The sequence below is a fragment of the Macrobrachium rosenbergii genome, chromosome 20 (genome assembly GCF_040412425.1).
Source record: "Macrobrachium rosenbergii isolate ZJJX-2024 chromosome 20, ASM4041242v1, whole genome shotgun sequence".
NCBI classification, from domain to species: Eukaryota; Metazoa; Arthropoda; class Malacostraca; order Decapoda; family Palaemonidae; genus Macrobrachium; species Macrobrachium rosenbergii.
In genome coordinates, this window is record NC_089760.1 from 35,827,501 (window position 1) to 35,840,432 (window position 12,932).

Sequence of the window (12,932 nt, forward strand, 5' to 3'; positions counted from 1 at the left end):
AATGTATGCCAATGCGCACTTGCAGCATCTCCCCCTTCTTGTGCAGAAGCTCGAACTTGGAAACCATGTCCAGAAGGACTAGGGACATCTCAGCGACCTCGGAGGCATGGCGGTCACCTGGAGGATAAGGGGAGTATAAGGTCAATGGCCTCATTTGGGTTGGGAAGTTTTTCTCTGCTCAGCTGCATGGAGTGCTTTGGGTGGAATAGTTGCTTAAGTATCTCTCTCTCTCTCTCTCTCTCTCTCTCTCTCTCTCTCTCTCTCTCTCTCTGTTCAGTTTCATGGAGTGCTTTGAATATGGAATATTTGATGAAATCTACTGCCACCTCTCTCTCAGCTTCTGCTTCATGGAGTGCTTTGGGCAGAATATTAGCTTGAAGCTATTGCCACCTCTCTCTCTCTCTCTCTCTCTCTCTCTCTCTCTCTCTCTCTCATGACCTTATTTCAGTTGCGAGGGTCTCTCTCTGTTCAATTTCACGGAGTGCTTTGGGTAGAATATTTGGGTGAAATTTGCTGTCACGTCTCTCTCTCTCTCTCTCTCTCTCTCACTTTGTGCACATAACCACTGCCTTCATAACTGAGTAAATTGTAGTATTTATAAAGATAGTAGGTTATAGAACAGAATATAAGCACCGGGATCTATGAGGTCATTCAGCACTGAGAGGGTAATTGACAGTAAAAAGGTCAGAAAGGTGTAACAGGAGGAAAACCTCGCAGTTCCTCCATGAAACAATTGTTAGAGAAGGTTCAAAGTCAGATGGAAGAAAGAGAATATGAGAGGAGGTGCAAATAGTAGGTTATAATCGTAAAAAGCCTTTAGCAACTTCATACAAGTTACCGTTCCTGTTAGGCAGTCCCGACACCACCATGTACGCATCTCCAATGGTTTCCATCTTGTAAACATCAAACTTCTCGATGTTGGTGTCGAACTGCTTGTAGAGGGTGTTGAGGAGCATCACCACCTGTCGAATGAAAGTTCGTGTGTGTGTACATATATATATATATATATATATATATATATATATATATATATATATATATATATATATATATATATATATATATATACTTTATATACATTTGTATATGTATATATATATTATATATTTATATATATGCGCTGTGAGAAAGTGTCATCTTGCCTTGTGGCTAAATGAAAGAAAGCAATGAGTATATGTCGGGTTCTTCAATTCTGCCACCCGTGGTGGCTACCAACGTGGCTGCCAAAAAAGAGAACACCCTGGCTATCAAGCCTAAGGCAGTTTGCCAACCGAGAAGTTATGTTTACCAAAAGGCAGCCAAATAAGCCACCAAATAGGTACTGATTTGGCTACCAGAAAGGAAATGAATAGGTTTTCAAAAGGATACTAGCATGTCTACGAAAATGCATAATTAAGTTCACCCAAATAAAAATATTTTGTTTACCTGAGGACTGCAGCATGGCTGCAAATAAGGAAATGAAAATAAAGGAAATCAAAATGATTACCAAAGATAAAAAATAAATGAATATCATCAAGATTACCAAAAGGATAACTGTCAATGTGATAACCAAATGGTATCCAGATGGACACCAAGAGGAATCCAGTGTCTAGCGTGGTACCTAAATTAGAGTCAAGTGTTGCACCGAATCTCCCTCCAAGATGCTTACTTGCAAAGGGCTGCTTTCAGAGGAGATCCTTGTGAAACCAACGATGTCACTGAGGTAAATGGTGACCGATTCGAAAAACTCTGCCGGAACCTGGAGACAAATATAAAATCGTGAGTAGAAAAACCACTGAAATTTGGACATTTCTTAGTCTACCATTTTTTTTACAAGGGAGGACTCATTATCCTAAAGTTTGAAGTGCAAAGAAAAAACAGAAATAAAGATATGTTTCAAATCTATTAAGAATGTAGTACTAAGGTCTAACTATGACGAAACTGTAAACCTACTTTATCAAAAGGTGCATACTTCATATGAGATAAAATTCAAAATACAAAATACACAACAAAACGTCAAAACCTTTGTTTACGGACCATAGCTGAGACAGCTCGATGCACCACCTCACAAGTGTTACGGTAGGAAAGAAATCATCATATACTCTTTAAAAAGAAACCTTTAACTACTCTCTTATTTACCTGTTTGGACTGCTTGAGATAATGAGCAACAGTCCTCGGCAGCAGCTGATAAAGCAGGTTGTCGCTCTTCCGTTTTTCGCGTTTTACCTCAACCGACTTCGAAAGCAGATTCGATGCGTAAGACTGAAATAAGCAGAAAAGCAGTTTATGTTTATAACGGTAACAATATCGGACCATTTTGGCACATAAGCCTCCGTGACCATCTCTGGAACAAGAACACCCCATCCAAAAAACTTGAAATGCTTTGAAAGTTGCAAGAGCCTCTGGGAATTTGGCGTGCACGGCAGTGGTCAGTAAGCCCGGGAACCAAAGGTAGTCAAAATGAAACAATCAAGGATAATAATTAATTGCAAACTGAAGACGAATTTCTAATACTGTAACTATTAGAAAATTCTTTCCGAACTAGCAACAACTTGGCAGTTTTTCTAAGGTTACCCTGACATCAAATTACATTTTCTGTAGAGCTTAAGGCGTTTACTTACGGCAGACTAGTGAGTATTCATTATGAAAAGCAAAGGCCAGCACTTTTTTTTTAAAGTTCATCGTCATCATGATGTTACCTTTTGTTTTTGCATTTCGAACTCTGCTGTGCTGCCTCTCTCTCTCTCTCTCTCTCTGTAAGGTACTCCTTAAAAACTGGAGCTAGTAGGACACTTAATTCAGAGATAAGGAAGGACTGGTGCAAAGATATGTAGGACAGCCTGAATGAAGGGGAATTTCGTTGCAAGAATTTGAAGCAGCTTTAAATCCGTGAAATTACTATGTGTGTGTGTGTGTGTGTGTGTGTATATATATATATATATATATATATATATATATATATATATATATATATATATATATATATATATAATTTACAAGAATCATCTCATCAGTCAGGGCCTCGAAAATTAGAATAAAGAGCTCAATAAAATCACGCTTCTCAGGGAAATTGTCTTAATGATGGCATAAGGGATCCTGCACTGATTGGAATTATAAGGCTTCATGAAGCATTACTGCTTATGGTATGATTGCAACTTCATCATCTCAGCAGGCCCAAGCGGTTGCTACCGTCCTTCTCTCGAACCAGTAACCATCAATGAACAACATCTATGAACACTGGCAGTTGGAATCTCCAGTTCCCCTTAAAAAAAAAAAAAAAAAAATTGAATTTAAAGTCATTACTGAAACCCTAAAAGTTAGTGAGTTAAGACAGGTTAAGGCCTATAAGGTTCACTAGTTGAAAAAAATAACGAAGAATAGATTTGCAAAGAGATTAAAAACACTTGATTCTTTTGCACCTTACTCTTTTCACAGTGGAGCCACCCCTTTTACTAGCTTGATAAACCACGACAACAGAAGAGCAGTGTCCTTGTATCTCATGCTGAGACCTTAATCAGAGTATAATTATCTGAGCTGGGTCCTACTTCCACCTGACGGAATGTCGCTTTCTTTTTTTGAAAACCTACATATTGAATCACAGACTACACGAGTAAATCCATTTAGAACTTGTAACTAACATGTACGAGTCCTGTAGCCTTCCGAACCAGGAGAATAATGATTGGGGAAATGACGAGGACCACTACCAACACCACCAGGGCTAAAGTGTACTGGCGGTCTGCTCTGTCCAGGTCCTCTGCGATTTTGTTCCTGAAACAATAACAAGACCTCTTAGTTCTAAGTATTTTCTTTATTGGCCCATTGCTAATGCCCAGTCAGCCGCACTTATTTAAGCTGAATTACCTGTGATTCTGTCAGTGCAGAAAATAATGAAGGAGGGTGATGTAATGAAACCGTGTGAGTTTTTAATTGAAATATTTCAGTGTCATAATTAAATATCTGGCATATCATTACTGGGCAAAGGCCTCAGTATAGTCAGAACCATAACGTATTCACTCATCTATACTTGATCTAAATAGGATATATTTTTCAATGAAATATAATGAACAAAATTAAACAGACATTATCAAGATAGGTTGTAGTGTAAATATAATATCACAATAATATTTATTGTCCTCCTTTGAATGCAAAATCTGGAAGTACACAATAATTGATATTGTATATGACGACTGATTACAGTGTATACTTGGACTGAATACACAAAATACACAGACTTCCAGTTTACCTGATATCTACGACAAGAGTCGATTCAACCTCCCGGACAGAATCCAGAAAGGATGCAGTCTCCTGCAAGAAGTTGTTAGCAGCTTCAAGAGAGCTGTTCCGAGGCTGGTTGTTGATTATTTCTTCTCTGGAATGCAAAATAAATCAGCACATTGTAAATAACATTCCAACGGGTAGAACCGCTCTGGGATAATGCAAACATTGAAAGGAAAGGAATGCAAGTTTTTATATGGAACCCACTAGAAATATCTTTGCAAACAACGCCATAAGTCTAAGGTTTTTAAGAACATCCGCCTCCACCTCACATTTCTGCAATATCCTCCATATCAGCATCATAGATCCCAAGCCTGTTCAACCTTTCCTCTACAGTGGGGGATAAAGCCAGCGTTTGGTTAAGCCAAGACCAGGCCAGCGAGTTGGCTTCTACCCAGGCTAAATACGTCGAAGAATCCATGACCCCTCGGAGATAATAGGCCGACCCGTACACCATGGCAATTCCAAAATGCTCCTCTGCCCTGATGAGGTTCTTGTAAGCCACCAGCGTCCTGTTGAGGAGATTATTCAGGGAAATGTAATCTGAATTCCAAAGGGTTGTTACAATCTACTGGGTTTGAATTTATGCATTTTTGGTGCCAAAATGTGAAATGTTATTCTGGGCCCACTATTGCAACTGACTAGATAAAACTTTACGAAAGAGTTTACTCTGAGGTAATGGTATATACAGTAATTTTGGCTAGTGAAACCTTGCGTCAGTCTCTGCCAACTGCCTTACGATAAAAGGTTCTTATAAGTCCATCAAAGAGTTCCAGGCATCTGTATAATAGTGAGGAAGATTCCATGTTCATCCTTGTGTTGTGGAAACTAGACACATGACCAAAAAACAAAAAAGGTATATAAAAATGGAAGGACAATGCAATGGAAAAAATAATAAATAATACATATATAAATAAATAAATAAATGGACGCTACGAATAATGGCACTCTCAGGCTGATCGTAAGGCAAGTATGGAAACGGTACATAGGGGTGTCAGAAATGGCCTAGCAGACACATCTAGTAGTTCTGCTGGTACTCAAACCACCTGAGAACACAGGAGAGGAGTTTGAGCCACCTTAAGGGGTGGGGGAAGCTAAATTATGTCAACTCAGTCAAAGAAATTACTGGTATGTAAAACTTATGGCATAATTATCTAGGTCACTGGTCTAAAATAACGATTATTATTATCATACAACAGTTTAGCCAGACCACTGAGCTGATTAACAGCTCTTATAGGGCTGGCCCGAAGGATTAAAATGAAATGGAGTACCAGGTCTAAGCCATAGGTTTAAGCACTGGGACTAAATGATGAGTGAATAGTGAAATTTCAAAAATATGCAAAAAGCCATATGCTTCCACATTGTTATTAATGAAAGGACGATCCTGACTGATTCGAAACGGCTTCCTGAGACCCTTATTAATACTCACCTCCACATGTTCGAAGCATCTGCGTCGTTAATCCGAGATACTAGAACGTTCAGCAAGATGGAGTTTGCGTTGTTGTACCACCAGACCACTTTGGTGATTTTGGTTTCATACGGGTCTATTGAATCCCTGAAAAACATATTATTTGCATAATAATAAGTTCATGATTTCTTACACAGATCTGAAATCTAATTCACCTCCTTAATGAAACTACAAAGACTGGTTGGTTTGGTTAGTTTAGACTAGTTGGTTAAGCCTGTCTTATGCCGACATGAGTCCATGCACAAAGGGCTCCTTAAAACGGATGACGTAGACCTATCAACCCGCTCCAGCAAACCGAGATGACAAAAAAAAAAAAAACGTAGCATTAACAACTAAATTGGCCCGAGAAAAGTAACGAAACTTTGATTTCGAAATACCAAAAAACTTGCCCATTTTATAAAATAGAACAACAGCTAAGATCCTCAAGATGGTCATTATTATTCTCATTTTTTCGTAACGACCAAGCTTGCAAAGCCATTCACTTGTACAGTAAACGCCCAAGTAATCGAACATCAATGGGTTAAAAAAATAAGAAAACAAAGGGAAGAAAATAACATAAGTGCAAGTAAACTAACAGGCAGGTAAACATATACATAAATAATCAACAATTTAAGTTAGAAAACCATAGGAAATGGCGCATAGTGCTTTAAACTAGCCCTATACCTAGTGTCTCTAGAGCACATCAAGGTCCAGAGAAAATATCCAGACCTTTGAGCATAAAAATATGAACAAACAGGATGTCTTCCGACTATGGTTTAAACCACAGGGTTATGGATAGAAGTAAAAAAAATCGAATAAGACATTTTGTTTGACGTGGTGGAGCAAACACACAATGCAAAAGAGATTAAGCTCCATTATTATTATTATTATTATTATTATTATTATTATTATTATTATTATTATTATTTCAGTAGATGAAACCTATTCGCATGGAACAAGCACACCAAAGGGACCACTGACTTGAAATTCAAGCTTCCAGAGAATGTTGGTTTCAACCACCCACCGCAGACCCCACACTGCAGCAGTAATTGATCATGATACAGAGCCAGTGACTTTTCACCGCCCTGGGGGAGACGCGAACCCATGACATCTGAGTGGTGTGCCACGACACTAACCACTGCACCAGTGGACCATTCCATGAATGAAAATGAAGGGTCCACTGCGAGGGAGTTCTGACATTTTATCCTATTACAATATAGTAGTTGGTTTCCAAAGATATTTCCTAACTTATATTACTTATCCAACTCGATTTACAATGGCGCCTATACAGATTAATTTTTTTTTTATTCTGTTCTGGTTTTAATTTAGTTCTAAAACTTCCATACAGCTTTCTTTTTCGTCAATTCTAACAGCTTTCTTAATTTCCAAATAACATTTCCCTTTTCTTCTTTTTAGTCTCGACTCTAACAAGTACCCAAATGAGAGAGAGAGAGAGAGAGAGAGAGAGAGAGAGAGAGAGAGAGAGAGAGAGAGAGAGAGAGAGAGAGCCCTATCATTTAATTACGAATAACTGACCTTTACCTTTCTTTCGCAATGTCACGCGACCATCTTACCAACCTAATCATTACTGAAGGTCACTGGAAGTCTAATAATCCTCTTACGGCTGTCTGTCTCATCAGAAATCGTATTTCGGAGAATCTGGGAATCGACTCTTTCCCTTATTTCTTATTTTAGTACTACCTAATCGGGTTCCCTTCACGGATCCTCCTCCGTTCTTTATAGATGTCCCGGTCGAAACCACGTCCCATTTCTTGGTTTATGGGTTCCTTTCAGTTAAGAATCACTCATAGTGGCATGAGTATTAAAATGGAAGAAAAAAAATCATCAGTTATGTATCCGTACAAACATATTCAAAATTAAAGCTACACAAGAGCTTTGGAAAATCTGTACGATTCCCATTTCCAATCGTACAGATTTTCGAAAACTCTCTGTATAGCTTTATTTTTCAATATGTTTGTATATTTAAATAACTTTGGATTTGTTTCTCCATTTCTTGTAGTGGGACGGAATGCTTTATTACTCTCTACCTTACCGATCTGAGAAGAAAAGTTAAGTTTACCTTAGTTTAACCAGACCACTGAGCTGATCAACAGCTCTTCTAGGGCTGGCCCGAAGGATTAGACTTACTTTACGTGGCTAAGAACCAACTGGCTACCTAGCAACGGGACCTAGCTTATTGTGGAATCCGAACCACATTATACCGAGAAATGAATTTCTATCAACAGAAATAAATTCCTCTAATTCTTCATTGGCCGGCTGGAGACTCGAACTCGGTCCTAGCAAAGTGCTAGCCGAGAACTCTACCGACTTTTCCAACGAGGAACTACTGATCTGAGAAACTGGCTGTTAACTTACAAGACAAGCAACTGGTTGTTAACTTACAAGACAAGCATGTTAAAAACATGTATGATAACTTAACTTACTACAGCCTGTCCCCCTACTTACCATCTACTGCACACGCAACGAAAAAAAGTCTTTATACAAAAACTAAAGGAAAGATGTTTGTAGCCTGGAGTTTTTCGATATTCCAACGCAATTGTAGATTGTAATATTAGAACAGAGTATATCTATTCACTGAAGGTGGGGCAGTGAGCGGGTAAAACCAAAGATATGGTACAGCAAACCTGCAGTGATTCAACAATTCTGGTTTTACTCCTTTTATTCCCTGTGACTGAATGGATATAGTGATGGACTGGCAAATAACAGGTCAGCAGTTCAAAGCCTCAAAGTGGAGGCTATCTCTATCATCAAATAAAATATTGTTAAATAAACTACAAAACAGTCTGTATATAAACAATGTGAAATCAAAAGCAGGAAATGTGGTTAACAGGCATTTATACCAGACTGTCCAGTTATTCTATAATACCTTAGAGATATCAAGAGAAACGCTGGATTCCACAAGGAAAGTGACGAAAATCAATAAGACAGAAAAGCTCTTCACAAGAGATTGCACAAGCCACGCTAGCTGTTACGCTATTGAACTGATCTTTTTGTAAAGGCTACCTGCCAGCAAAATGCATGTCCTGAACAGACGATATATTATGCAGCTGCTAGAGCAATAAATAAATGCATGTAATAAATAAATTATGTATATAACTGTATATAATATATATATATATATATATATATATATATATATATATATATATATATATATATATATATATATATATATATATAATCATACTAACGTCCTTTTATATCCATATAATATATGTTACCGAAGGGGAGGAGTTGATAATAAGTCCACCGTCCCGTGGGGTCGAACCAGCGACCCACGGGACGGTGGATTATTATCAACTAAAAATATATAGTGCGTCCCTGTAGTCCTGAATCTAAAAATTCCCCCTTCGGTAACATATATGAAAATATATTATTTCCGAGGAGAGCGAATATATTAAAGGAATTCTGATTGAATATGAATCACGGTGATGTGATAAATATATATATATATATATATATATATATATATATATATATATATATATATATATATATATATATTATAATATATATATATATATATGCAATACAGTGGGTACCAGGACAAGAGACAATTAGCTAATAACCCAAACGAGACAGACCTCAGTCAAGGGGACAGAACTCACCTGAAGTCCTCCAAACGAATCTGAAACCGAACCCGGGACTTGAACATCTTGCCCCTGGGGGTGTTAGCCACGTCGAGTTCGGGCCAGCGGACGACACTCTCGATCTTGCGGTCGGTTCGGTCAAAGACAGAGCTGAGATTCATTCTGGGAAGGCAAGAAGAATGGAATGAAATGGAATGCAGAATTTCGGCCAAAGGCCAAGTGCTAGGACCTGTGATGAGGTCAATCAGCGCTGAAAGGAAAATTGAGAGTAGAGTAGGTCTGAAGGGTGTGACGGGAGGAAAACCTCGCAGTTGCACTATGAAACAATTGTTAGGAGAGGGTGGATAGCAAGATGGAAGAGAGAGAATATGAATGGAAGAGGTAGAGTAAAAGGAATGAAAGGGGCTGCAGCTAGGGGCCGAAGGGACGCTGCAAAGAACCTTAAGCAATGCCTATAGCGCACCGCGTGAGGTGCGCTGATGGCACTAGCCCCCCACCCCTATGGAGAGGCAAGAAGGTCGAGAAGTTATGCTAAGAAACGTTGTGCATTTTGGTGATTTCCAAGCTAAATGAAATTTCCATTCGTCCACACTGACTATTCATCTTTAAATTAATACGTGCTAAAATAAATGGAACATTATCTGGGATTATTTTATTTATATCTAGCTGAATTTAAATGTTCTTTACATACTAAATGATACACATTGAACCATTCATTCATGCATTAGAAAAAATGAAACGTTCAGCATTGCGCTATTCCTACTAATAATCAATAAGATCACAAACCAATTAATAAGTGAAACTGAAAACAGTTTATACTTGGATGATTTTGCAATACATTATCTACCTCAAACCTAAGACAAGCCCGACATAGTTAATTTAGCACCGAAAAAGCAGACACATGGGCTTATTCAGTAGATTTCTAACTTTCTGTAGAAAAAACCAAAGCTGTCATGTTTTATAGAAAAATATCAGATGGAAAATGAATTAATTTATGGAACTAAAAATTAAAAACAATACTATTAACCCAGCTTTGCATACTAACCTCAGGGCAGCAGAGGCATTAGAAAGAACGTAATAGGCAACTTCAGCTCTCTCCATCTGCAAAGCTCTGAGCACCTGACCAATGTCGACTGTGTCTTGTACCTAAAAAGACAACATTGAACACTTGAGAAAAATATCAATTTCTCAGCAGAATTTTCTTTCCGTTTTCTAATATCCTTTTTTCCGCAGTTTCATTCAAGTCAGTTCGTCATGATTACCTTTTTTCCGTTTCATTCAAGTCAGTTCGTCATGAAGTTACCAAGTCCGAAAATGTTACTGCTATCTTGAAAACCTTTGTCTTAAATATTGAAGAGAATAATAAAGAAATGGTTTCTTGAAAACCTTTCTCTTCAATATTGAAGAGAGTAATAAAGAAATGGTTTCAAAGTTGCAGAAAAACATTTTAAACCTTCCCTAAACTCTTCACAGCTTCCAGAACTTGAAAGGCCTTCCATTTTTACAAAAACAAAAAATGCTTGTGATTCCTCCAATGTAATCAATTAAGAAAAACTCACGACTTTCAAATAAAAAAAAATATCGCATTGTGGTAGGCAAATAAATTTATTCTTAACGTAAAAATAATGTTTAAAGATTATCTAAGAAAGGAATGTTAGAGGTGACTTCGAAGGCAAACCTGGTTAGCAATTGCGGTGATTTCATCCCTGTAGTTGAAAGCCTTGTTCATCACCATGAAGTTTTGTGTCAGCAGAGCAATGATTGGGATGAAAGGGAGAACCAGCATCTGTTGGCAACAATGACGCTGGTTAGTTAGGAGGTTCTCTGGTGTTCTGAAATTTTATAACAACGTTCTAGCAACTTTCTGCAGTTATATCTAGGTTTTTGCAACATTCTGCAGCCATAGACTGCTGTGTAATGATAATTCTGAACATTCTGCAAATTGTAACGATCCTGAATTGGGACGAATGGTTAAATGCTTTACGTCTAGTGAATAAGGTATTGATTCTTCTTGAAATTTTTACAACTTTGTTATTATCATTAGTAACTGTTGTACCACTCTTTGAGATTACAGTTACGCCGGCGCTATTGATGATTTTTCAACAATTTGCATTTGTATAAATATTAAATGATGGGTGCCTTTACGTTGTACGTCGCTTACTATAATTTTGAAAGTAACACTGAAACTTTCTTCAACTTTTACAGTGATGATAACTTTTTAGCTGTCTCCCTAGGTGACCCTAAAGCTCTGTAAGACAAACGTGTCAATTCCATGGAAAAAATTCTTGGTAATTAATAAGAAAACGATAACTTAAAATACACAAACATACAAACCACAGTCTTTGGCACGGGAGGATTTACAAAAGTCCTTACCTGCAGAAGATGCAATGCCCTTCCGTTTTTGGACACTGGATTAAAATAGAACCATCCATACCGTATGGACACTAGGGTTATCTCTTCCAGGCTGCTGCCGGAGGCTCCAGATTGAGTCTCTCCTTCGTCGTCAGCTATCATTTTCTTCGGGGGGTCTTCTCCGTGTTCACAGGTGCATGGAAAATCGGTCTGTTTCTGGAAAGTAGAGGAAATAGTTTAGAATAGAACAGAATATAGAATTTAGGCCAAAGGCCAAGCGCTGGGACCTATGAGATCATTCAACACTGAAAGGGACATTGACAGTAAGAAGGTCTGAAAGGTGTAATATGAGGAAAAACTCGCAGTTGCACTATGAAACAATTGTTAGATAGGGTGGAAAGTCCCATGGAAGAAAGATTATGAACGGAGGTACAGCAAAAGGAATGAAAGAGATTGCAGCTAGGAGCCGAAGGGACGCTGCAAAGACCATTAAGTAATGCCTACAGTGCACCACGTGAGGTACACTACGGCACTGCCCCCCTACGAGGGAGGAAATAGTTTATGTCTGTCGTATCTTGAGCAACGATTTGAAGAGCTAAGTGCTTTGAAGGTCAAGATCTTTGTAGTTAAGCATTATCTAGCTTCATCTTAAAGGACTAGATTCCATTATATTTCCACGCTTCTAGTGAAAAGAAAAATATATTTTTGAAGATCCAGGAAATGTTTTCCTTATACTTGTGTAATTAACTTCAGCTGCATGAGAGAGAAATGAAGGTATAACTGCTATGAGATATATATATATATATATATATATATATATATATATATATATATATATATATATATATATATACTATATATATATATATATATATATATATATATATATATATATATATATATATATATATATATATATATATATATATATACTCAAGCAAGTACCACGAACTAATAAAACTGGAAGCTTGGGCCGATGACTGGCCGTTCTTTCCCATCAAAAGAGAATAAAAACGGCTAATTCTTTCAACAAAACTTAGGAGCATAGTGCGAACGACCACCTGTTCTAAGTAAGGCTAAAAGAAACTGCAAATGCACATTTGCTACAACACTGTAGCAAAAGATGAGGAACATTTAGGCTGGTCTATTTGACTGGCTGGTTACGTTAAAATGCTGAACTCCGTTGGTTAATTAAAGCGTCTTTGACCATTTCCGAACAAATTTTTGAAGTCTGACATAACTGGAATATATGACAACAAAAGCACTGA

General features: G+C 37.6%; 1 protein-coding gene across 1 annotated transcript in view; it reads right to left on the reverse strand.

Moving 5' to 3' along the window:
* Positions 1-12,198, reverse strand: part of LOC136848943 (uncharacterized) — a 16,132-nt gene extending 3,934 nt beyond the window's left edge. Inside the window, exons 1-12 of the mRNA XM_067121758.1 lie at positions 11,686-12,198; positions 10,991-11,098; positions 10,358-10,458; positions 9,331-9,474; positions 5,684-5,809; positions 4,527-4,766; positions 4,223-4,348; positions 3,618-3,747; positions 2,119-2,241; positions 1,649-1,738; positions 839-962; positions 1-117 (exon numbers count right to left, since the gene is read on the reverse strand). The exon at positions 1-117 is cut by the window's left edge and continues 18 nt beyond it. Coding sequence (XP_066977859.1) covers positions 1-117; positions 839-962; positions 1,649-1,738; positions 2,119-2,241; positions 3,618-3,747; positions 4,223-4,348; positions 4,527-4,766; positions 5,684-5,809; positions 9,331-9,474; positions 10,358-10,458; positions 10,991-11,098; positions 11,686-11,826 — 1,570 coding nt within the window. The 5' untranslated portion in view covers positions 11,827-12,198. The remainder of the gene's footprint in view (positions 118-838; positions 963-1,648; positions 1,739-2,118; positions 2,242-3,617; positions 3,748-4,222; positions 4,349-4,526; positions 4,767-5,683; positions 5,810-9,330; positions 9,475-10,357; positions 10,459-10,990; positions 11,099-11,685) is intronic.
* Positions 12,199-12,932: the final 734 nt, after the last annotated feature.